The following is a 25437-nucleotide window of genomic DNA, read 5'->3' as shown; positions in this document are numbered from 1 at the left end:
AAAAATTGCTATTTTTTTGGGGTTGGTTGAACCGACAAGTTGGAAAAGTAAAACAAAAACTAAAAAGGGCAAAAAGAAAAAGAAAAGAGGAACAGAAAGGAAGATATAAGAAAGAAAGGAACAAGTCAAGCGAGGGAAAAAAATAAAACTTGAATCTTCAAAATTACCCTTCTACTTTCATCAAAACGACCACAAATATCCCAGGTGTTAAAAAGAAAAAACAAAAGACAAAAACAATCAGAATCAGTCACACTTAAAACGCACATACTGCGCGAAAAAAAAACCAACAACAAAGAGTGAGAGAGACGAGAAAGCGGCCTATAAAAACCAAAAACCAACGCTCTAAACCACCTCTCTATATCTGAAACCTCTTGTCTCTGTCATTGTTCGATCTCTTCCTTTCTAGGAATGGATTTACCACCAGCACAGCCTTCGCCGGAGCTAGACCTGGACAACCTTAGAGCCCTCAAAGTTCTGGGTAAAGGCGCCATGGGCACGGTCTTCCTCGTGCACGATCGGACAGCGGATCCCGCTGCCCGCTGCCCCTTCGCTCTGAAGGTTGTCGAGAAGGCCTCGTTCCACACCAAGCTTGACGCGGAGCGACGGGCCCGGTGGGAAATCAGGGTCCTGTCCAGACTATCTGACCCGGCCCATCCCTTCCTCCCCTCCCTACTCGGCTCCTCCGACTCTCCGGAATTCCTCGCCTGGGCCGTCCCTTACTGCCCCGGCGGCGACCTCAACGTCCTCCGGTACCGTCAAAACGACCGCGTTTTCTCCCCCGCCGTTATCCGTTTCTACTTGGCCGAGATCGTCTGCGCTCTCGACCATCTCCACCGCATGGGCATCGCCTACCGCGACCTCAAGCCCGAGAACGTCCTCATCCAACACTCCGGCCACGTGACCCTCACGGACTTCGACCTCTCTCGTAGCCTCGCCCCCTCCACAGTCAAAACCGTCATTTCCACCCCCGAGGCGGTTGAGGATCCCCCGGAGCTCCGACGCAAACACCGGAGCCACCTGCCACGCTGGATTTCCATCGTCCCCGAGAGTAAGCACAACAACAAGAATAATAACAAGAAGGGGTTGAAGAAGGCCAAGTCAGCACGTGTCAGCCCGGTGAGTCGACGCAGACCAAGTTTCTCCAACGGCGAGCGGTCCCACTCGTTCGTGGGGACCGAGGAGTACGTGGCGCCCGAGGTGGTTCGAGGGGACGGCCACGAGTTCGCCGTTGATTGGTGGGCTCTGGGGGTGCTCACCTACGAGATGCTCTACGGGACGACGCCGTTTAAGGGCAAGAACCGCAAGGAGACGTTTCGGAACGTGTTGTTCAAAGCGCCCGAGTTCATCGGTGAGCGCACAGCCCTCACTGGCCTGATCGGACGGTTGCTGGAGAAGGACCCCACCAGGCGATTGGGCTACCTCGGGGGCGCGAGCGAGATCAAGGACCACGTGTTCTTCCGCGGGGTCAGGTGGGACCTACTGACGGAGGTCTTACGGCCGCCGTTTATTCCGTCCAGAGAGGAGGACGAGGACGAGGACTCGACTGACAACGTAACGGCTTCCACCGGAGGGGTCGACATCAGGGAGTACTTCCAAAAATTGAGATCTCCGCCGTCGATCCCGCCGTCACCGTCATCCGAGCGTCATAGGACGGTGTCCTTATCAGAGTTCTAGTACGCCCACGTGTGGGGACTCGCACGTGTAAGAGTTAAATTTTCCGTTTCGGCTCTGTATTTTTGTGTATATATATAAAATAACGGTAGAACGTGGAAGACGGCGTTAGTGAAGATTAGTTGGCGCTAAGCTATGATTTAGCTAGAGTTGTATTATACAGTTGTTCATACGGTTACACCTTTCTGAGTTTCTTCGCGTGTTTGGCGCGTATCTTTTACGCCCCGCTATTGGCTGGAATAGAAATTGCAAGGAAATGTACGTAGGAGATATACAATTTTTTCTTTTCCTTGGGACACAAAATTATGCCTCTTTGGATTTGTGCATATTTCTTGGAGTTTACAACGACTTAATTGAATTCTTACATTTCTTGCAATGCAATTTATTGTAGAATTAACTGAATAAATCCTTGCTTGGTTGAAAAGAAAATGTAATCACTTTGTTTTTGGAGAAATTTCCGGAAATTTATTCAAACTCAGTCTATTAAACTGTTATGTGTAAAAAAAAAAGTACGTGAGAATCATATATGGTTTTAAAAAGAGCAATATTATTTAGTAAACTGTCATACAACTGAAATAACGTGACAATAAAAATCGATCTTTAATTTTTATTTTTTTTTAATAAAAGAGAATTTTAATACACTGAATTAAAATAATTTCCTTAGACCAATTCAGGGGAAACTTTGTTTGTTTTTTTGGTAGGTATGTCTTTTTATTTGTTGGGTATAATATAAGTAGACTTTGATGCGTTGGCTGCCATGGTAGAGACATCTTCATTGAGGAAAAAGGTATTGGTAGGGTCAAGAATTTAAACTCAACATCATTTTAGTCGGTAAAAGATAATAATAATAATTAATTTACTCAGTAAAAGATAATAATAATAATAATAATAATAATACTTAATAATAACACTGCTTGATCCGTGAAGAGTGGTAATACATCAATTAGCTATTAACTAAAGTGATTACAAGGTAAAGTTGGTGGTCCTATGACACGTGCCCTTGCTAGTTTTAAGCTTTAATTAATTGTCTATTCATTTTGGAGATCGAAAAGGTAGCCGGCCCAAAAATTTTAAAAAAAAAATTATACGATTTGACAAAACATGTGCTGGAAATTGTCAAGTTGTCTGAAGTTTATAATTTATATGTATTTTAATTAAACAAAAACTTCTAATTTGACGAGGTTTTGAGTTACGAATCTTATTAAATGGACATATATCCTTAAAGTATGTTTTTCTAATTAGATAGCGACAAATAATTTTTTTGGGCCGGCATTATTTTGGAGTAAATCCCATAAAATAGGTTGATTTTTTTTTTTTTTTTTCAATTTCTGTTTTGAAATGGGGTTCGTTTTTGTTTGAACAACCGAGATAAAGGAAGAGAGAAAATAAATTAGATCGAAGAGAAACAGATGAGCAAGATTTTTTTTAAAAAAAAAAAATCGTTTTACCCACGATACTGTTTTGTTTAAAATGCCCAAATTTTATGTGAACCGTTCAAATAACTACGACAGATTCCTACTAATTTTTTTTCATAACATTAAAATAAAAAAGAAAAAAAAGAAAGAAAGAGAGAAAGGCAGTCGGAGATTAATTTTGAAAGATTAGCATTGATGGTCTCACTAATTACAGATTTCGATACAAAAAGATAAGCTTCTTATGATTACGGGACAAAGTGTTCTTAAATTACGGGGTATGATGGAAGGTTATTGGTCCAATTAATTTATCAACTTTAATTTACTAAAACGATTCATATAACTTTCATCTTTCCGGCCACAGATCGAAATTATGACGTACAGCTTTCCGGCCACATAAATAACAATTGCTAATTTGCTCAACTTTTAATGTAATTAATTAAGAGAAAATATCGGGTAGGTCAAGGTGTATATTAACCTCATTTTTAATCATGATATTCAGTGCCACAAAACCATGATCCTCTATGGACCACCCTAGCTGCTCGGAAGCCCACCTTAATTAACTTTTTCCCGAATTTCATGATGCAAAATTATTTTTCATTTATCAATCAATGCTTTGTTTTTGTCTTAAAAAGAAGCAAGAATTATATATATATAGCTATTTTTTTTTTCTTTATCTAAATATTTTAAAATAATAAAATCTTGAAATTAAGGATATATACAACTGATTAGAATTTGAGAATTTAATTAGGAGAAAGTTGAAGCATGCATCAACACGTGGTTGAGACGATTTGACATAAAGATTATCAACCTTGGCAACTAATTACCTTTTACGTACGGCAAAGTGGATAGAAAGACATGCATAAACCTTTCAAATACTTGGATAAACACGGATGTTTAATTTTCTTCTGGTTTTAATTATTTTTGGTAATATTTTTTTTCATTTGTTATCCTCCTCATAGTGGGGATCAAAATTCCTTTAAATTTACTGTTTGAATTACACGTAATTCGGACAGTATTTACAAAAAAAAAAAACAAATACGAGATTCATCTGTTTCAAAGAAGTGAATTCTGCATCTCAGACCATATATCCTAAATAAGGAAGCCCCGCACTTCCCCTTTATGATAATTGAAGTAGTGAATTTGAAAATATCTTAATCCTCATAATTTTTTACCTAAAGGTCTTAAACAGTGGTTGCAAACGACATAAAATCCATGAATGATGACATTATTCATGCAAGCCTTGCATTTTTCTCCATATTGCATGTATGGTCAGAAACACTTTTTTTTTTTTTTTTTAAAAAAAACTATAATAACAAATTTAATTATTTGATTAATAATCTAACATGCAATAAGACCTACTTTAATCAAGGATATATAGCAAGATTAGGAAAAAAGAAAAGAATAATTAAAGGAAACAAATTAAGATTATACTTAATATATTGTTTGTGTTGTTTTACTTTTTTAGTTGTTTTCAACAGAATTGAATTACAGAAGATTATGCTGATGATCAGTAAGCATCATGCTAGCTAGAGGGTATCCTCCTGGCCTGTATCAGTCTATAGGTTACTTTAATTGACATGATTAATTACGTGTTGAAGTACCTTTTGAAGAAAGAAATCCTTAAAGCAATTCTACCTAATGAACAATAATGACTTCTTGTCAAAAGAAAATAAATTATTGGCTCTTTCATGACTTTTGATGGGAAAAAAAAAATTGAGATAATTCATTTTAATATTTTATGACTTGTGAGTTTTTTTTTAATAAAGTATATATTAATGCATGGCAACAATATTAATTAATGTATATATATATATATATATATATTGCATGCACTAGCTTGCATACGTTCCAGTAATCCAGTGTGCAGATGGAATCAGGTGCTCAAAATAAGCTAGGGAAGACGGAAATGGTTCCCTAGCAGGCAATAAGATGAACAGATTAATTATGCCACTTGTCGGGGAATTGAAGGCCAGGTACATGTTCGATGTTTTTCCCGTGACAGCCTGATTAGGATAAGCCAAGTGCAACCTTTGTCTCCTTCCTCTACGCCTTGGCTTATTGCAGTTCACAAGCACACTAGGGCCCCCCTTCACAGATCGAGAATCATCAACTTGGTCTGCTTTTGGAGTTTGGAACGATAGATAGGAAGCGATCGATCGAGAGGCCGACACTTACTTCCAAGTTCCATCCCTTTCTTAAAGAAACAACAAAAGGACGTTCCATGACGATCGACCATGCATGTGCTATACATCTATTGTAGTCTTCCACGCTAAGAAACCCTAAACTCACTACCTTATGATCTGTGTGTCCCAAAACTACAGCAGTGACCAAAAGTGCTCTATGTGGGTCGGTCGCTTTACGTCGGTCTCTCTCGAGCCGGCCGGCCATTTGGATATATAGCTTTAATTTGTTCAAACAAAATGCCCTAAAAGAGATCAGATAATGAGAGTAAAGTTGCGATGCATGCCTTGAAAGCTGTGGGCACGTGCAAATGCCGAGTGCATGCCTTGCATGCAACTTAATTTTACGTTATGTTTCAAGTTTCAACTTCAATGGGGTGTCTTCTTAGAATGGGTGATCGATTTGAGAACGATCCAACTTTGAGTAGGATAAGGTTTTCTTTTTAAATTATATATGTTGAGAAAAAATTTCTAATATATATAGTCTATTAAATTGAGTGTCCTTAAAATATGCAACTTTTACATACATTTGGAATCACTTACTCCAAGAACGTACATATTGAAAGAAAATATAATGTTACGAAAAATTTAAAATATATATAAAAAAAAAAAAAAAAAAAAAGCGAAATAAAGAGATATAAAGGATAATTAATAAAATAAACATGGAGATTTTACGTGGTTCTGTTTATGATCTACGTCCACAGAATAAAGCCCTAAAAAGACTGTATAGTTGCTCTTATTCACTTGCTATTTTTACAATACATGACACTCCTATTTATAGAAGTATTGGCCCGGATAGATAAGTTACCATCAAATATTTGATTATAGGATATTACAATAAATTAAAACAACTTTCTGAAATCAAATCTCATAATATATTCTAATACATATGTCAGTTTAATAGATTGAATTGGTAGACTTTTCCTCCGACCTAGTTTGGAGAAAACTCTGTCCATACTAATTTAACCGATGTTAGTCGTATTAAAAATGCATGTACGAATCACATATGTTAGTTTAATAGGCTGTGTTGGTGGAATTCCTTTCCGCCCAATTTATCTAGGAGGAAAACTTTGTCATTTTTGAAAATGACAATAATATCCTTTGACGGGGGGTCGTTCCATGACAGGACTACACATTAAGCAAAATCACAGAGGAAAGACGGGTTTTGAGGATGAATATGTCCCTCCTTCTGACCATGACCGAGCATTGGAATCCTCTCTTTTCTTTGCAATTAATAATTATGCCGTTTTAATTGTTTCAATTTTTGACGGTCGACGGACGTTCAACGTGGCATCTTTTCTTTACCGATGAAGAAGCTTAGGCTTTTCTTCACTGTTTTATGGTCTAACGACATTAATGGTCAAAGGAGCTATCTCTGCGGAAATTAGGCTTTAATGAATTATAAACCTAATCCATCATCATATATTATATCCCTTTGGTGTTCCAAACGTGGACGGGGTTTGAAGCAACTTTTGAAGATACCTTCCAATATTGGCCACCATAATTGTTTTGACCCATTCATCATATATATTATAGATTAAATATATTTGTTCAGGTTTACTTTATTTCTCTCAGTGTAGGCCTTTTCTATTTGAGTAATACTAAAGCTATTATAATTTTTACCATATAAATCTCATACAAAATCGATGTGATCACGGTCAACGTGACACTTGTCGTATCATTCACTAAATCATTAAATTCGATTGTGACAAATGTAGCAGTATCACGTAAATTGTCACATCAGTTTGTAAGTCTACGTGACACTTATCACGTCAATCACTAACCAAATAATTAAATTTGATTGTGACTGACGTGACAGTGCTACATAAAATGCCATGTTAACTAGTTTATAAGAATACCCACAATGGGTTATGCATTTTGGATATCTATGTGAAATGGCTAACCAAACCCCTAAAAAATTCTCCAACCGATTCTCTAAACCAAATACATACATTTTGCATATCATCTACGGTGCTTTCCCCAAGTGTAGGGAAGGAAGCGCCGTAGCTCTATGGATAAGTTTTTAATTAATTTCTCTCTCCTTGTCGTTCTTTATTCACACACACACTCTCTCTCTCTCGCCCTATTATTAAAAATATTATTTTAATAAAATAGAGAATGAATTTAGATAAGCGGATGTTTGATGTTTTTGAAAAGTACCTATTTTAGATTAAATATATATATATATTAGATAAGCCATTGAAGATGCTCGAGGTTGCAAAGGCATAACCATAACATTTATAGTTTGGGGAAACTAGCTAATTGGAATGCATTTCTTCCAACCTCTAAATGTCCATCTTTTTTAACTAAAAAAAGCAGACACAACGACCCACATGCATTAGTAATTACTCACAATCAATGCCTAGCATAATCAGGACAAGAACAGAGACTAGGGGACATCGAGGACTTTTCCGACCTTAAAAAGAGAAGGTAAAAGTTTGTAGTCAAGGTTAATGTAAATTTGCCAAAGATATGAGTACAGGTTTTGATCTGCATCTCATTGGAAAGCAGGCCCTTACCAGGACATGCCGCGACAGACAAGAAAGCAGTTGAACCTGCTTTCATGGCGCTCACCTCAAGAAAAAGTAAACAGAGAAAAAAAAAAATATCTTGTGACCTTGAATGGTGGGATTGTTTGTAATCATGTATAGATCCATAGCTGCTAGTCTTGGTTTATTGGAAGTTCAAATACTACCGAATATAGGTTTTGGAAGCATGGGGCAGGGCGATGCTCTCCAAAACAGACACAGACAAGCATTTAGTAGGTGTACAAAATAGATTCATGCATTGGAAACTAGCATGTCTCTTCTAAGAAATAGACAACTCTTTGCATACTACATGATATAGTAAAAGATTCAACAGTGAATTTTTCTCATGGTCTTCACATGCTGCCCGTGAACACAAAGGTATAGTCCAAAAACAAATGTGAGAGATGAGCATTTTCTGTTTCAAAGGCAAGCAGTCCAAATAGAATTATCCATTTATATAGCAATCACTTTGAGAGATAACAATGGCATTAACTACACCCCATCTGCCTGAAGGAAGGGGTTTGCAATCTCATCAGTACCATCAGTTGGGGAAACAAGCATCACAGCAGTACCCCGGCATACCTGCAATAGCAGAACATGCAAAAAAAAAAAAAAAAAAAATGACATCCTCCCCAAGATCAATAAGTAATTTCTTGTACATAAACTTGTTGTTCCTATCTACATTCGCTTTCAAAAGAACAAGGACCACAAAGGGATCAAAGGGAGTGCTGTAGTTGAATGTGGTTACAGTTGTTTTATTAAAAACTTCGGAGGTAATTAAAAGTTTCTGCAAAATTTGTTTGAGAACAATAAGTTAAAAGCAAACATACTATTAGGCCAAGGCGTCTAGTCTGATCGGTCGTCTTCAGAGGGTCATCCGGATCTGCAGTAATATACACAGTAACATTATCAAGTAGCTCAACAGAAGTGCAATAATGGTTGTAGCAACATAATCATCTGAGAATTTAAATTCTAGGAAATGGTGGTAATTATAACAGATAATTCCACTGCCAATAATAGGCTCAAGAAATATTTACATTTTCACAACTTTAGAAACAGTAATACATAGATGAACTTGAATCGAAATGGGTTAGGCCCTCTAGTCACTAAACAATCCTATAACATCAGTTTCAATTTTTATTTTTTTATACTGTTTCATAATTAATTTTTAGTTATTTTGCGTCCAGAACAAGGCTGCATAATATGCAACATCAGTATTACTTCCACCATCAATATCTAAGCTGTTGTGAATTGAAAAAATATTAAACTTTTCTGCGCATTTCTTGAAGTGCATAAAGTTTCTCTATCCAATTATGTCTTGTGAATTAAACAAACTACAAGGTATTTTTATCTTAAAATAAGCCACCTATTCTTATGGAATACAAGGCCCAGTACAATATAAGCTAGGAAGCGTGGATACTTTTAAAATAGTTGTTCTACCCGGATCTGACACATATTCAATATGAGAATGCTGGGATAAACAATGGGATAGTTATCAAATGAGTAATTGTAAATTAGAAAATTAATTTTCATAACAGATACAACGCTAGTACTATTCATGCGACACACATATGGCATGGATATGACCCAAATATATATCCATGGTAAAAGTGTGCCTTTTTAATGCAAAAACGTGATAACAAATGGGCTCTAAATAACCTATTTTCCTAGAAAGTAGATGCTCTTTGTACTTTGTCATCCCTTTTTGGCCTCTTTGATACATAGTATGTAGTTGCAATATTTAATTGAAAATTTTATGTGCTATTACTTAATTTCAGCATGGCAGATTTGAATGTAGATAATGGAGTGTATGCTGTATGTGCCAGAAGGCAAACCCACTGGAAATAATGTGGAAAGAAATTTATACCTCTCAAGAATTCTATGGCTTCATCAAGGACGAGGTTCAGCAACTGGTCATAACCTTTCAAGGTCCCTGTGACTGTAAGAAAATATAAATAGCTCAATCAGGTAAATAATTTTGAAGACATAGTCAAATTGAGAACCCAAAAGAACATAATTACCATATAACTACTAGAAAAGTCCACGAAAATATATAACAGATTAAAAGATGTCAACTTTTTAAACAAAAATACGATAAAAAAAGTTTTTCTCTACAACTTGTTGCATCACTGGGCAAATAACATTATTGAAGACTTGAAGCATATATAGGGAACAGAAAGATAATCTGCTTGTCTCCAGATTTTTATTTCTTTTTCTTTTCTTTTTTTTTTTAAAAAAAAAGGGGGGGAAGAGGGGGTTGAAGAGATGTTTTTCCCCAAAACTAATTGAAGATACAAAGATATTTTCCTCAAGCTTTATGGAGTATATCTGCTGAAACAATTAACATTCACAAAAAGTCTTTTTGACAATTTTCCCAGGGACTATATCACCCAAAACAAGTCAAGTAGGAAAAATATTTCAGGAATAAAGATTAAATATGTAGCATAAATGCTTGAAGCCAGCTTCACAAACTTGAGGACAAAAATTCAATCTCATTTTGAAAACCAGTGAGGAAAAATTGTTTACATGTATACGTGCAAAGTGGGTTATTGATGCTTGTGAAATTAAAGAAAAAAAAGAAGAAAAATAATAAGTTGAAACAAACAAATAACAGTTATTCCACACAGAAGGGTTTAGACATACCAAACAAAAAAACAGAGATAAAAGTTTGATTAAAGCTCCAACGTTAACAGAGCATATTTCCATCTTAAAGTTTTATAAGTGTATCCCAAAGCAGAAAGAAGGAAACTGTGATATCCAGTTAAGCCTATCAAATCAAACCCCTAGAAGCATATTACACAGGAGTGGAGCTGGAAACAGAAGCATCATACAAAATTGTGCCCAATACTTTCACTGTATCTAATAAAAGTTTAATCAGTCTAACATAAAATGAAGAATCACAAAGAAGTGTACAGCCATTAGTAGCAAGTAGTTTAAAATGGAAAACCATTTTTCAATCTTTGACCTCATTCTAGTTCTCATTTAAAATCCTTTTTTTGATAAGTGTTCTCATTTAAAATCCTTACGAGAAACATTCCATAGTAATCATTTAGGTTATCTGAGGAATTCAAATTTCATATCTCGCGCCATCTCAGACCTCACCCAATAGCACAAAAGTTTGCTATTTGTTAAATAGCAATTGATAGACTTATTATTTCCCTCAACTTCTTCCTCTTCTTGCCCCAGTTTCCATTCCATGCTTTGGCAGAGCACCATTAGTTGGAACCATCTAAAGAGGAGCACTTTACCTTGAAAACAGATAATGAGCTCATGAGGGGCCCCTACTTTGGCTTTCTAAGTAAAACCCAGTAATATGCACAGTCTACAACTCATAAATGCAAATGTCAATTTTTCTGTTGAATACATCATGAGGATATGTGGTATACCTGAATAGTATTTGTTTGCAATAAATTCCAATATCACAGAACATTCTGGAGTCAACACTTTGATGATAATTTTTCCAAACACAGAGTCAATTGCAATTTCGCTTATACCAACATCAACTCGAACACAAAACTTCTAAGTTTTACTGGCATTGGAATCTATATTTCATAAGGCTCATATTGATTTTCAGGAACTCAACCAAGCCTTGGGGGTCAGTGAATGCATGGCCAGTCAAGTAGTTTCTTCTCTAACATTCTGAAGTTGTAATCCTGACGAGCATTAAAATATAGCAGAATTTGGGATTCCAAGTTGGAAGGAAAATTCATTGAACCAGATACTATGAAAAAATACAACATACAAAATATTTCAGCCTCAATCTCATTTCCAATAATTAGTAAAAAAACATAATAAAATAACTCAAATTGGAAGATCTAAATGTAATAAACTAAAGAGATTACAGTTAACCTTGTCGTCCACCAGTAAGCTTGACTTGGACACCCTTATCAACAAATTTGGCAAGATCCAAAACCGTTTCTTTGCGTCCTGACTGCAATAAAAAGATATAGCATGTTTTTCAGAACAACAGGATAGGCAATAAGTGAACACAATTTGCAGTGAAGTTTCAATTCTATCATTTCATCGTCAGCCACTGCCACTATGGAAGAAACCATCACTTTCCACTTTCAATTTGTGCATATGGTAGAGCTAGCAATGATTCTCCTGGTAAATTAGCTACTGAAACACACATAGCTTAAAACTTGACTGTGAAACCACTTTACAGGGTCCCAAGGGAAGATGGTAATGATCTAAAGACCTTATTAAAGAATTTGGTTACTGAAGTTTAGACACATGAGCACATATGAGCCAAAACAACCCTTTAATTAGCATATATATAACTATTTGGATAGGTAGCTGTTAGGTACCATAAGGTAGGCTGGATTCTGATATAAATTTTTATACAATTAAAAACAGGTACAAATTTTTAACACACTTTATAGGTTCACAAGGCAAGATGGAAGTGATTTAAGGGCCTCATTAAGGAATTGACTAGGCTAAAGCTTAGATAGATGAGCACGTCTTAGACCGAAACAAGCTCAGCTCTACATTAGTATATCTATAATTGTTTGCAGCTTGGATGACTATTAGACTGTTTGTGTGATCTCTAGAGTTTCAATGTCATATTCAAATTTATGATATCTACAAATGGACAACAGTAAGCAATGCCAGAGCCTGGTATAAATTTTTGAATCCAGCCCACTCTTAAGCAATGCTATCTTAACACTTAATCGCTCCAATCTGCCAATCTAAAATCAGACGTGTTCAAATATGTAATTTTCATCCTGTGCTGGATCTATCATAATCATGGAAGAAATGCAACTTCACACTTTTTTCTTTTGAAAAAAAATGGTATCTTATACATGAACCTAATAGGTGTTGAACCCACGACTTCACCTTCATTTTGTTCTTAGGAGGAGGAGATCCCATTTGAACTAGAGCCCAGTGGCAAAAGTGCAACAACCCTCTGTTAGCCTGATCTTTATAACCATAGAATGTCTAAAATTTGCACATTGGATATTGAATCATGACTCACAAGCTTTGTCATTTTATGCTCAAGTGATTATTAACTTTCATGCTTTCTTCACCGCTGCTAACTGGATCAGTTGTTTGAACAACACTCAACTGCTTTCTAAGCTATAGACTAACATCATCTGTTACAGGTCTTGATGTCAACAAAATACTGAAGAACATGCATTATGCTTTCAATTTCAAACTCTCCTATCACCATTGGTCAAACCCAGATGACATGCAGTGATCACAACATAGCAGATGATAGTGGATTCAGACCTATCCCAGGATAGAAACATACCGAGAACCACCCACCTACACCCTCCATCTAATAATACAGAAGAAGGGTCTAAACTTAATGCTTGACCACAATTAATATCTTAATCATAAGGATAGATTCAAACTTTCAAACTTCACACACAGACTAAATGAGCATGTTTAACAAGATAATAGTGAAGGGCATTGAAATAAAAACTTACCATACTATGTTCTTTGAGTAATTCCGCTTAATTCTTCCAGTAAATGAGACTAAAATTGGTTGAGCTGAATGCTAAAGACAAGAGTAGTCAGTCCAAAACCTGTAACCACAAATCCGTTTTGAAATAAGCATGACCAACATAAATGAAATACTTCATAGTTAAGAATAAGGATGACTTTATGACTGCAAGAACCAAAATCAAAACAGATTAATTTGCAACGATTGGTAGGATGTTACAAAGACATAGTAATACTTGTCTTATGACTTTCTTTACAGTGTTTTCTTTTTTCATCGAAAAAATACATTCACCTCAGTCTATTTAGTAACTGATAGAGATAGAACACAGAGTTGGTGTAGGAAAAAATTTCACTATTGGTATTGGAGCATACTTTTAAAGACACATAGTAAGAGTCTGGAACCTTTTTTCCCTCTCTTTCGGTCCAATGAGGTGACCAAAAACAAGTAATCAGACACTAGCCATTGATTCCAAAGCAAAAGACTCGAATCAAATAGCCACCAACAAAAGACCAAGTAATAAGACAATTTACTGAAAACGCATCGATCCTCAAGCACCAAGCACCTAACAAAGCACTCAAATCCATAGTTAGATATTTCTAACTAAAAGTCAGAACTGAGCTTGAATTCATATACGAATCACTCAAGTTCATATTATTTTCCATAAATCATTTATCAAGTACAAACTTCCCAATGAAAATCTTCTTCCATATTTTTCACAGAAAACCTTTCAAAGAGTCATTACCGTTAAAAAAATTAAAAAAATGAAATCAAAAGAATAATTTCTTTTTCAAAGGCAAAATATATCAGTGAAAACTTTTCTTTAAGCTTAAAGATATTGGTTCATAGTTTCTTTATTTACTATTCATCTACCATAAACAAATATACCGAAGCTTCGAATGTTAAATATTAAACCGCAACTTCCAAGAAACAGAGACTTATATGCCAAGTTAAGTTCCCATCGAAACAAAAACAGGGCTTGATTTGAGCGTTAACACAACATAATATAGCGTAACCATTACCAAAAGCCATTGGATTTCCACACAAAATCTGTTTAGAATTATACCCATTTTGGGAAATTGGAACAACATTAACCTTAAGTTTTTAATTTTCTTTCATTTTACCTCGTTTTCCCAGCAACCAAACGGAACACACACATGAGAATAACAGAAATACCTTAATGTAGTCAGTGGAAACTGTTGCGTCGCCTTCGTTTCTTCAGAAGAGCGAAGGAAGGTCTTGAAAAGTTGTTATGAAAAGTTCCTAGGTATCAAAAACAAAAATGTTTTAAATTAAAAATAAAAAAATAATAATAAAAAAAAAGGATGGTGCAATAATTTTCTTAAAATCAACTATTTTGAAATAACATGTTTTCTTTTGGTTTTTAGTTTTTTTTTTTTTTTTTTAAACATACTCTTTAAAAAAAATTGCTTTTTCAAAATACAACCGAGTTTTTTTTTTTTTTTTTTCTTTCTACTTAAACTATTTGGGGCTTCGTTGTAAAATGTTTTTATTTTGTTGTTTTTAAAAAATTATTTTTGATACAAAAATAAAAATAAATTATTTTGAACTATTTTATTGATATAAAAACAGGAAAATACGTTTTTGTTTCAGATTAGGGTGCGTTTCAAATTGTATTTTCGTAGACAAAAAGTGCAATTTTAAATCAAATCGCAGACAATGAACCGTTTGAGAATTGCATTTTAAAAAGATTGCGAGTTGAAAACCCAAAAAACTGATTTTTCAAATCGTAGGTAATGTGGTGCTTTTTTGAAAACGCAGAATTTTAAAAAACTAATCTGCGATTTTAAAGGCCAAACTGCATTTTTAAAAATCATTTTTTCAAATCGCACATTTTAAAATCGTTATTTTTAAATCACACTTTTTGAAATCGCAAACCCAAACGAACCCGAAAACGTAGAAAACTGCTTTTTCAAATCGCGGGTAATGTGGTACTTTTTTGAAAACGCATAATTTTAAAAGGCGAACTTGTGATTTTAAAAACTAAACTGCGATTTTGCCAAACGCTTAACTGCGAAATTGCAAAACAAAAGGCGACCTATTGAAATAGAGTCGACTTCGGGCTAACAAGGAGCCTTCGACAGCCAAGCCAATAATTGTGTCCAAAGAAATAAAATGTAGCGAGATAATTCTTTTAAGGAAGAAGCCGTACTTTATAAATAAATATTGAATTCAATAAAGAAAAATAGTTGCTTTCGCATGCTAGAATAATTGAATGAATTACTCGCGCATATGTATAGATCTCACACTCTTGTGCGTGGCTCTTAGCTTTTGTGATTTGATTTAATTGTGGAGACTTATACAACTGGAACCTGTTCATCCTTTTCAATGGCTCGTGATTAGAAAATGATAGTGCCTCTTCTTCAACAGCTTCCTTTCGATGATTGTTGTAAATTTCAAGCGAGTCAATTTCTTAGCAACTTCAAACACCGCTACGTGGTGCCATTTATTGGTCTTTTTTAGGCCAAGATCGAGAAAACCATGCTATTTTTTGGCCAATTTCCAACATTGGATTCTTGTTTTAAGTTTGTTGTTGAGAGCCATAAAAAATTAGCTACAAACATTGAGTACGTTTTTAGAAACGCATGATTTCAAATATAGTTTAATGGTTAGTTTGGCAAACCACTCAAACTCTCCCTCTATTTTTTTTTCACTTCTCTCAAAAAAAACATTCTAACTTTTTTACACTTTTTATATCACATCAATCATTTTTTTATTATTATTCAAATAAAAAAACCCACTACAAAACAAAATTTTTTCACTTTTCTATAAAACATTCTCAAATTTTATATCACATCAATCACTTCTTACTACACAACACACAAATATTCCACAATACAATTACTTACCAAACAAGCCCTAAGACATTATTTTTTCAAACTGTTAATTTTACTAAATGTTTAATTATATTTTTATTAACTACAATTTGAAAATAACTTTTTTTTTTTGAGATAAAAAATAACTATTTTTTAAAACCAAACAATTAAACAAAATGGACAGTCAACAACACTTTTAATAGAAGTATGCATAAAGTAAAACGTTTTTTTTTTTTTGTAAATTAAGCTTTAAACGAAATATGGGTTAAAAATCATAAAATAGAGGGAAACCGACAAAGTTTATAGGAAATATCTTCGAAATCCCTAACCGGAACCAACGCATTCAGCGCAGAAAGGAAGTTCTAGTGGGTTTTGGTCATAGTCGCCAACCCTCACCGGAAACCACCTCTTCGGCCAGTCTGAGCTGCTTCTCGGGTCGAATCGGAGAAATACCTTTTGTTTCCGCTCAAAGCCGAAGCACCATTTTCTCTCCCCTCTAATTGGATTTGTGTCAACTTGGGGCCTCACGAACCCTAGCTCGAGGTATGTAATCTAACCTGAAGATTCAATTTTCATCTTGGGTTTAGCTTGATTAGGAGTATTGTCGATGATCTTGATGAGATTATGAACTAGGGTTTGTGTTTTTGACGTATTCGAATCTGTACTCGTTTCTAATTCGTTTGGGCTGTTTCTAGGTTCATTATTGTTATAAATTTTGACGAAATTTTGGTGGGGTTTTTAGTTTTAGGGCTTTGGTTGCTATCCAGTTTAATTTGTGGCAGTGTAATGTATTCTTTCTTTTGCATTGCAGACATATAGGTTGGAGTATTAGTGTGTGCATTGGGAAGTGGATTAGATTTTAGATTGGTATGGCTAGAAGGTACAGTAGTGATGAGAGTGATTCCTCGGATTCTGAGAAAAGAACTAGACATAAACGTGATGAGCGGCGAATTGAGCGTATACGTGATGATAGAGATAGAGAAAGAGGCAATGGTAATGATTTGTTGGACTCTGATAAAAGACGTAGAAAGCAGCATGAGAGACGAGATGAGCCTATTGGTGATGGTAGAGATAGAGAAAGAGACCATGATAAGGATTTGTTGGACTCTGATAAAAGAAGCAGAAAGCGGCATGAGAGACGAGATGAGCCTAGTGGTGATGATAAGGGCAGGGATAGAGCAAATGAGAAGGATGTTAGGGATAGAGATGGAAGGAGGCGAAGCGAACATCTTGAGCGAAGGGAATCTCGGCAAAGTTCTGAAGAAGATGGTGAATTGGTAGAGAGAGAAAGGGAGAGAACCCATCGACATGAGGATAGGCATAGACGTCGTGAAACTGGGGATGTTGATAAGGTGAAAGAGTCTCATCAAAGTTCTGATGAAGATGATAGGCGAGGAGGGAGAGACAAGCGAGAAAGAGAGAGATCACATCGGCATGGGCATAGGCAGCGGGACAGTGAGGATGGTGATAGAAAAAAGGACCGGCATAGGATAGATAAGGAGGTGAATGAACAACGAAAAGATGGCCAGAGTTTTGGGAAGAACAGGGATAGAGATGGCAAGGTACTTGATGGTTCAAAACCTCAGAGACAGCCAAAATTGCAAGAAGGAAATGTAACTGCTGATTCATCGAATTTGGGAAAGAGTGGTGGAGTTTACATTCCCCCATTTAAGTTGGCTCGAATGATGCAAGAGGTTGAAGACAAAAGTAGTATTGAATATCAGCGGTTGACATGGGATGCCCTTCGAAAGAGTATAAATGGACTTGTGAACAAAGTCAACGGTGCTAATATAAAGAATATAATTCCCGAGCTCTTCTCAGAGAATCTAATCCGAGGAAGGGGTCTTTTCTGCCGGTCATGTATGAAGTCGCAGATGGCATCTCCAGGCTTCACAGATGTGTTTGCTGCACTGGTTGCTGTTGTCAACACCAAGTTTCCTGAGGTGGGCGATCTTCTATTGAGAAGGATTATTTTGCAGCTCAAGAGAGCATATAAGCGTAACGACAAGGTGCGTATCAGCAATTTTTATTTTGATTAACAGTTGCTTGATGCAGAGCTTTTTCCACTTTGATTTCATCCTAATTGTCTTTTTCTATTGATTTGCTTTCTGTTCAGCCGCAATTACTAGCTGCTGTTAAATTTGTTGCACATCTCGTGAATCAGCAAGTGGCTCATGAAATTATTGCATTAGAGTTGCTCACTGTGCTACTTGAGAATCCAACTGATGACAGTGTTGAGGTAGCTGTTGGATTTGTCACAGAGTGTGGATCAATTTTGCAAGATCTCTCACCCAAAGGCCTGCATGGTGGGTATGCTGTTGGAATTATGAACTGTATATTTTTTTATAAAGCTTTATTTATCTTTATTGATCAATGGTATTCTCCAATAAAATGGCATTGTGGGAGGAGCTGTGTTATTGCTTACCAGGGCGAGAAAAAGGAAAAAAAAAATCAATTGGAATGCCCCTAATTCTTTGCCGTCAGTTTATCTTATATGTCAGGTCATGTTAGTAATAGTGGGTAGAAAAAGTAATTCCAGGTCATAAATGGGGTCATCATGTCTAAATTTTCTATGAACCTACTTTTTATTGGAGTATTCTTTGCAAGCACAGATGAGAATAGGTGTAAAAATTGAATTTTGTATCAGAGATATGTTATTATCCTAAATTTTGAATCTACGTCTGGTCAATGCTCAAATGGCATCTCCTTCTATTGTAAGAATGGGGTGGAAGTTAACTCCAAGGGGTTGGCTCAAGTGGTAAGGGCATTGGTCTTTGTGGTAGTCCCATGAGGTCTAAGGTTCGAATTTCCTTGGGTGCAAACAATTCATTGAGGCCAGCCCGCCGGTGAAGCTGGAGTATTACCCGATCCGTGTGGAGGGGACGCTTTACACGGATCCAAGGTTTACCTGACAGGGGTGGGTATACAAAGTGGCCTTTCCTTAGAGGGGTTTCTCGTCATAAAAAAAAAAAAAAAAGTGGTGGAAGTTGGGGTCTTGGGTTCAAAATTTTTTGTGCGTGTGTATAGTTTATTAATAAGAAAAAGATCTGTCTTTGTCTGATCCCTGTCTATGATTTTAATATCAATATTGGCTGGGATCATGTGTCTTTGGTTGGACTGAGAAGTTGCCATTCCTTGTTATCCATGACAATACCAAGTTAACAATGGTCCTGAAGATCAAGAAACAATGTCATGATATTATTTTGTACTTCCAGGAATAGTGCCACTCATGGCTGTGGCATATATCTAACTTTGGATGGTGGTCTGGTATTATATGGTGCAGAGTGTGAGTATATTGCTGAGTACCTTATATTTTTGTTCTCATCTAATTTTTCTATACAAAAGTCAACTAGAGAGTTTCTGTGGTTTATTTAAGCGACCTGCTATCTCAAACTGTTGGCTCATTAATGTTATATGGCTTAACAATGTTTGCATGAGCAAGTGCCGCTGGTTTGATATCCTAATGTTCCTATCCTCTTTATTTTGTTTGTTTCCTGGGAATTGTTTTAGTTACTGTTCTCACAGTTTGTAATTTAACAGGAATATTTGAGCGTTTTCGTGGAATTCTTCATGAAGGGGAGATAGACAAACGGGTTCAATTTCTGATTGAAGGGCTATTTGCAATAAGAAAAGCAAAGTTTCAGGTAAAGTATTTTTTATTTTATGTTGTTATCATTATTGTTACTATTTTTGTTTCTGGAGTTTTGGTATGACATATTAGTTCCAAGGGTAGCCAGGATAAAGACGCACTTTGTGATGTATTTGTTTGCAGGGGTACCCAGCTGTTCGACCAGAACTGGATCTTGTAGAGCAGGAAGATCAGTTAACCCATGAGATCTCTCTCCAAGAGGAAATAAATCCAGAGATTACCCTTGGTATGCCTTGTGCTATCTGTTGTCTTTTGCATCTTGATTGGTCTACCTATATACTAATCTATTACTTTATTTGTTTTTTCCTTCCTCCTTGTTCAGATATATTCAAGGCGGATCCAAACTTCCCTGAGAATGAGAAGAGATACGAAGAGCTCAGGAAAACGCTTTTAGGTGAGGAGTCTGAGGATGAAGACGCTTCAGATGCAGCATCAGATGATGAGGAGGAGGAGGAGGAGGATGATGATGGATCCGAGGAAGAGGATGAGGAGGAGATGAAGATAAAGGATGAAACCGAGACGAACCTTATCAATCTTCGGAGGACCATCTACCTCACTATTATGTCTAGTGTAGATTTCGAGGAGGCTGGACATAAGCTGCTTAAAATTAAACTGGAGCCAGGTCAAGAGGTAAGTGGTACAAGATTTTCCTGTTGTATATACAAAGTCACATTATTTATGATGGTTAGGGAAAGAATAGATGTAGAGTGAATGTTTGTTTACAATTGATGAATTTCTGCAAGTGAAGTACTTGGCTAGTTAGACAAAAATAATCACAATTAAGTTGAAGAAATTAAGAGCTGGGTTTGAGTCTTCCTTTTCAGTTTGAACACCTTCCTTCACCCCCTTGCAGATCAAATGAATAAATGAATAACGAATGACTAACCAAGATGTATTACATTCACTTTACTTGCTTTTCAAACATTTCTAATTGCTAAATATTTTACATATCATGATTAAGTAATCATTCTTGGCTTTCATTTTGTAACCCCTGCCCCCTCAACCAATTGAATTGATTTGGTGTTTGGGTACTTAATTGCTGCTTGGGCTCAGCTTGACTTGGGCTTGGCTCATTGACACTTACAAGGGCTTGAAACCAGCTCATTTTCAATGTGAACATTAGGAGATGCTCAAGCTTGGTTTGCATGGTGGTCAGTAGGCTTGGGAGTGGCTCTAGCTTATTAAACCCACACAAGTCCCATCTTTCATGATCTTTGTTAAAAACTTTGGACTAAAGTATCTTAAAATAAACTTCATCCAAAAGTATGAGCTCTGACTGACCCGCTTTTATTGCTAGGTTAGAACATGCAAATCATCAATCTCTTGAATTGGAGTCGAGTGATCTACCTTTATGAAATGCCTTATATGTTAACCTATAATTTGCTCTTTAATGTACAAGAAGTAAATTAAGTTCCTAGTTGAGTTTTTTTTTTTAAAAAAAAAAAATAAAAAATAAAATTTAGGACCTAGTTCTATACTTCCAGAGTTATAATTGTCTTGATGACTTATTCAGATGGAGTTGTGCATTATGCTCTTGGAATGCTGCAGTCAGGAGAGAACATACCTCCGGTATTACGGTCTTTTGGGGCAGCGATTCTGCATGATCAACAAAGTACACCAGGAAAATTTTGAGAAGTGCTTCGTCCAGCAGTATTCCATGATTCACCGGCTTGAAACGAATAAGCTGCGCAATGTGGCAAAGTTTTTTGCACATTTACTCGGCACAGATGCTCTGCCTTGGCCTGTCTTAGCCTATATACGCTTAACAGAGGAGGATACCACATCTTCTTCTCGTATATTTATTAAGATTCTATTTCAGGTAACTAAAGAGACATATTTCAATATTTTACACCCTCTAGTCTGTTTTTTTTCCTAGGCATCCTGTTATAGTATGTTGCTAATCTTATTTCCCTTCTGAAACATGGAAATCTAAACCAATTTGAAGAAGAGCGCGAACATTTGCCTAAATTGAGATGGTTTAAATAATTATCGTCATCTTAGAAGAGAAGTTCTGTTTCCAGTAGGTGCTGTTTTAAAACGTCCTGTGGTCATGTTGGCATCAATTGGTCTGAGAACCAATCCATGTGCTACGCAGTTTAAGAACAACAAAACTAAGGATAAGCAAATTCTAATGGTGTTGTGTAGGGAAATTAGGATAACCGGGAAGTTTGCTTATGAGTGGGATTAATGGTTTCATGACAACTCAATCATCAGGATTATGAGTCCAGGTTCATGGAGTGATGTTGGCTTATGTAGTCCTTGTTATTTTCTTGTGACTTTATATATGACCTGCAAGTTAGATGCATACCTGTTCTCTTATTTTGTGTTATTCCGTTCTATATTTTCTGTTAAAATTGTAACCCAGTGGGATTTATCCTGGTTATTACAGTTCACATCTGTTTATTGCTCACTCTGTCCTTGAACTAATATAAATTCACCTCTAGTTCCTCATTTGTCAAAAATTTATGATTTTGGATATTTTAAATCATTTGTGGGAGTTAATAATGTATGCTGCCATTTTTTTCTGGAAGCTGTTAAGTTTACTGTAGTGTTGTCTCTGGTGCAGGAATTGTCGGAGCATCTGGGCATCCGTCTGTTGAATGAACGTCTTACTGATCCCACAATGCAGGACTCCTTTGAATCTATCTTCCCGAGGGATAATCCCAAGAACACACGGTTTGCGATTAACTTTTTCACATCCATTGGGCTTGGTGGCATCACTGAAAACTTACGTGAGTACTTGAAGAATATGCCACGCCTAATTATGCAACAAGAGCAAGCAGTGTCAGGCTCTGAATCAGATGATGAGTCTGATAGTTCGGACACAGACACAGCTAGTTCTGAGACTGAATCAGATTTATCAAGTTCAGATGAGAGTGAAAGGGATGACAGACGTAGGAAGCGGAAGAGGAAAGAATAAAAGAGTGTTATGCTGCACCAGAGACAACACCACTGTAAACTTGTGTTTGGGGTATTTGTATAATCATGTCATTCGAGCACTGTCAATTTTCGCGCGTCTCTTGAATATTTTATTCACGGTAGTTTTACTGTCCAGTTCTCTACAAATTCCCCTATTTTAATATGCAAAAAGGTTGCTGTTACTTTTTAAGTTGAGCTGAAATGCTGAAATAGAGGTAGAATGTCTTTTATAAAGTATATTTTTGACGGTTCCATTCTGCTGTTTGAGATGATGGCATTTGTTCATTTTTCTTAAACCTTCGACTTTCTGGACTTCAGTGATAGGGTAATGCAGTTAAGAACCAGGTATCATGCCTTAGTGAGGTTCCTGCTAGCCCATGGGATTACTTTATCTGGTGTTTATGGATTCGATTTGAGCAGGATAAATTGCTTTTGCAGACTACTACATTTTATTGTTTTGTACAAGGCTAATTTGCCAGCCATCTTGTAATCATAAAGCAACTCAGATTTGTTTTATTTAATTTAACATTAAAAATTTCCCATAATGTGTTATTTGGAGCTGCATTATAAGGATTTGTTGACAGCTTAAATGAAATTAGCAAAAACATTTCCTTATCTTCTGTAGTTTAGTCGATTGTTCCCTTTGCTCACCAAAATATTATTGCATTCAGATTTTCGGATTGTTCTTTCCTATAGGGGATATAGTTTACTATGTATAAGAAAGTACCTAGTTAGTTTTGAAACAAATTGTTTAACAGAGAACTATCAGGTCCAGCTTTCACCTACTATTTGAAAGTAAGATTCTTCCACACAATTACACTTTTGACATTACTGAAGTTAAAAGATGGATCTTTGTCCACCATATACAGGCCGATGGACCGGGATTTCCTTGTTATTACTCATATCCCATTTTCTTCAGCCAGAGGCTTGTAAGAGGGAGCTTCTTGTTCGAACAGGGGGCATGCTTGCTTGTAGTTGTAAGGGTGGGAGTCAGATAACTCAGGGTAGGTAAAGGCATTTTTTTCCTACTGCCCTGCCCACCGTGGAGAAGTAGGACAACGGCAGTGTGAAGGCATTGTGAGTGAGACTCTGAGAGTGAGAGTCAAAGAGGGTTGAGCCACTGAGGACGTGCGTGAGTGAGAATAAGAATATGTGAATGAGGGTTTCATGAAAGTGAAAGTATGAAATGATGAAAATGAACTAGGGTTGAGAATGCGAGGCATATATATGCACCTAAAACGATGTTTTTTTTACTGATTAAAACGACACCATTTTAATTAAGCAATCAATAAATAAATAAATAAAATACAATGTCGGGTCAGGGCGGAACTCCAACTCCTTAAGGGGCCATTTTGCCCGAACAAAGTTCGGACAAAGGAGCTTTTGTTCGGGTAGGATGCCGTCTCTCACAGCCCACTTTAGATAAGGAACCGAGGGAATCCAAATCCGAGGCTGATGTCCTGTTTGTTTTCAGTTTGCCGGAACAATAATGAAGGAAAATGACAGGATGATGATGACTGTTCTCTTCTACACGGTAGTATTGGCGTACCACTTCAACCTTTCCACTCTTCCTGCATTAATGCTAAAGCATCATCCGACGTTCATATAAGACCAACACATCTATTTGAACCATACATCATCTTCCAACTGTATAATAATCTCTATCAATGTTCTTATGTCACCATTATGGCTACTTTGTTCATAAACATAAAGACAAAAAGAATGGTAGGCCACTGTATGTATTTTGGAGTGAAAGCTAAAACTTGAAAAACAGAGCAGTTTGTTTGATCACTTTCAGCATATCTAACCTGTCTTGGAAGACAGCTTTCCCCTTTTGTTATGCAAGTGTTGTCTATTTGCCCAGACTCAGCCATGAATTCCCACTTGCACGTAAGGTCATGGTCCCTTATTTATGCGTGTGAAAACTAAAAAGAAACCAACCCAAATTATCTCTCCCTGTTCTTATCAAGTTTTCAATTATTTCATTCCTTATTTGAACAGGAAGTTGAAGATCTTTCTAAAGGTGTCCTAATCTCATCATTATCATATGATATTGGTGGTCACTAGCAGTTACTGAAATTGATCAACCTCTCTTCTTTAATCTGGACGGTGGAATATGCACCTTGATGGACAGGAGTAGGACCAATAATTGTCACAACCATCAATGCCCAACAAAGGGGCAATTGCCAATTATTGAATGAGATTGGGCATATATTTCTCTATCTCATTGAGATACAGTTGCACGACCAATCTTGTACACAACCTTGCGCTCTCTTTCTTAGAGTGCCTCTTTTGTAGGTGTCCGTTCCTTGTGTCTCTGACGGTGCAATCAACTGCATTATCAACGAGTGTTAACTAAATGCGTAATCAATTTCTATCAATCCAATTGACATAATGATTTAGAACGTGAGGTTTAAATTTATTTAAGAAGTTGATTGCAAATTTTATAATTTTTGAAATTTAATAACAATCTATGGTATCTTTCATAACCATGTTTACTTGCACATAAGAAAACTAAAATAATAGTAAAGGATTTGGAAAAGACTCAGCAGCCCTGTTTCTTGTGAGCAAGGAATGAGTAAAAGGTTCAAAAAGGTTCTTTAACTAATCCATATAAAAAAGTTGAAAAGGGCATGAAGAAGATGAACGAAAGTATATTATTAATTGGTATTCTTTTGGTTCCTTAAAATAGTTGACAAAAGAAAAAAGAAATTTAGAAAATAGTTTCTATCAGTTTTAGGTGGGAGTAGGGACAGAGGGACAGGAAAAAGTGAAAAGTCAAATCAAATTAATCT

At 36.3% G+C, this 25437-nt stretch overlaps 3 protein-coding genes across 4 annotated transcripts; 2 read left to right on the top strand and 1 right to left on the bottom strand.

The window, feature by feature from the left end:
- The first annotated feature begins 262 nt into the window (after nt 1–262).
- On the top strand, nt 263–1999 carry LOC133878123 (serine/threonine-protein kinase UCN-like). Its single transcript, XM_062316628.1, has one exon. It carries the CDS (start codon nt 409–411, stop codon nt 1672–1674), a length of 1266 nt encoding a protein of 421 aa, XP_062172612.1. The 5' UTR covers nt 263–408; the 3' UTR covers nt 1675–1999.
- A 5877-nt stretch (nt 2000–7876) lies between these two features.
- On the bottom strand, nt 7877–14507 carry LOC133877953 (sm-like protein LSM7). 2 transcript variants are annotated; one of them, XM_062316415.1, is made up of 6 exons: nt 14414–14507; nt 13224–13322; nt 11644–11725; nt 9662–9733; nt 8625–8677; nt 7877–8376 (listed from the first exon to the last, which is right to left on the bottom strand). In XM_062316415.1, the coding sequence occupies exons 2-6, from the start codon at nt 13224–13226 to the stop codon at nt 8287–8289; spliced, it is 300 nt and encodes a 99-aa protein (XP_062172399.1). In that variant the 5' UTR covers nt 13227–13322; nt 14414–14507; the 3' UTR covers nt 7877–8286. The 2 variants fall into 2 exon arrangements, with proteins under 2 accessions (XP_062172399.1, XP_062172400.1); XM_062316416.1 differs by having other exon boundaries at nt 13224–13294; nt 14414–14504.
- A 1875-nt stretch (nt 14508–16382) lies between these two features.
- On the top strand, nt 16383–23158 carry LOC133877353 (uncharacterized). Its single transcript, XM_062315619.1, has 8 exons — nt 16383–16617; nt 16886–18083; nt 18191–18380; nt 19615–19718; nt 19847–19949; nt 20046–20353; nt 21237–21542; nt 22290–23158. Exons 2-8 carry the CDS (start codon nt 16944–16946, stop codon nt 22641–22643), a joined length of 2505 nt encoding a protein of 834 aa, XP_062171603.1. The 5' UTR covers nt 16383–16617; nt 16886–16943; the 3' UTR covers nt 22644–23158.
- Nucleotides 23159–25437: the final 2279 nt, after the last annotated feature.

Source organism: Alnus glutinosa, chromosome 9 (assembly GCF_958979055.1).
Source record: "Alnus glutinosa chromosome 9, dhAlnGlut1.1, whole genome shotgun sequence".
Classification (NCBI taxonomy): domain Eukaryota; kingdom Viridiplantae; phylum Streptophyta; class Magnoliopsida; order Fagales; family Betulaceae; genus Alnus; species Alnus glutinosa.
The sequence above is the reverse complement of the archived record's forward strand: the minus strand, read 5'-3'. Positions and strand labels throughout refer to the sequence as shown.

Coding starts and splice junctions, on each gene's coding strand:
- LOC133878123 (XM_062316628.1), top strand. CDS start 409: ATGGATTTACCACCAGCACAGCCTTCGCCGGAGCTAGACCTGGACAAC.
- LOC133877953 (XM_062316415.1), bottom strand. Junction 9,734..11,643: donor GCTTACTGGTGGACGACAAG/GTTAACTGTAAT, acceptor ATTTTCTTACAG/TCACAGGGACCTTGAAAGGT. Junction 8,377..8,624: donor CTAGACGCCTTGGCCTAATA/GTATGTTTGCTT, acceptor CTGCTATTGCAG/GTATGCCGGGGTACTGCTGT.
- LOC133877353 (XM_062315619.1), top strand. CDS start 16,944: ATGGCTAGAAGGTACAGTAGTGATGAGAGTGATTCCTCGGATTCTGAG. Junction 18,381..19,614: donor CTCACCCAAAGGCCTGCATG/GTGGGTATGCTG, acceptor GTAATTTAACAG/GAATATTTGAGCGTTTTCGT. Junction 21,543..22,289: donor TTATTAAGATTCTATTTCAG/GTAACTAAAGAG, acceptor TCTCTGGTGCAG/GAATTGTCGGAGCATCTGGG.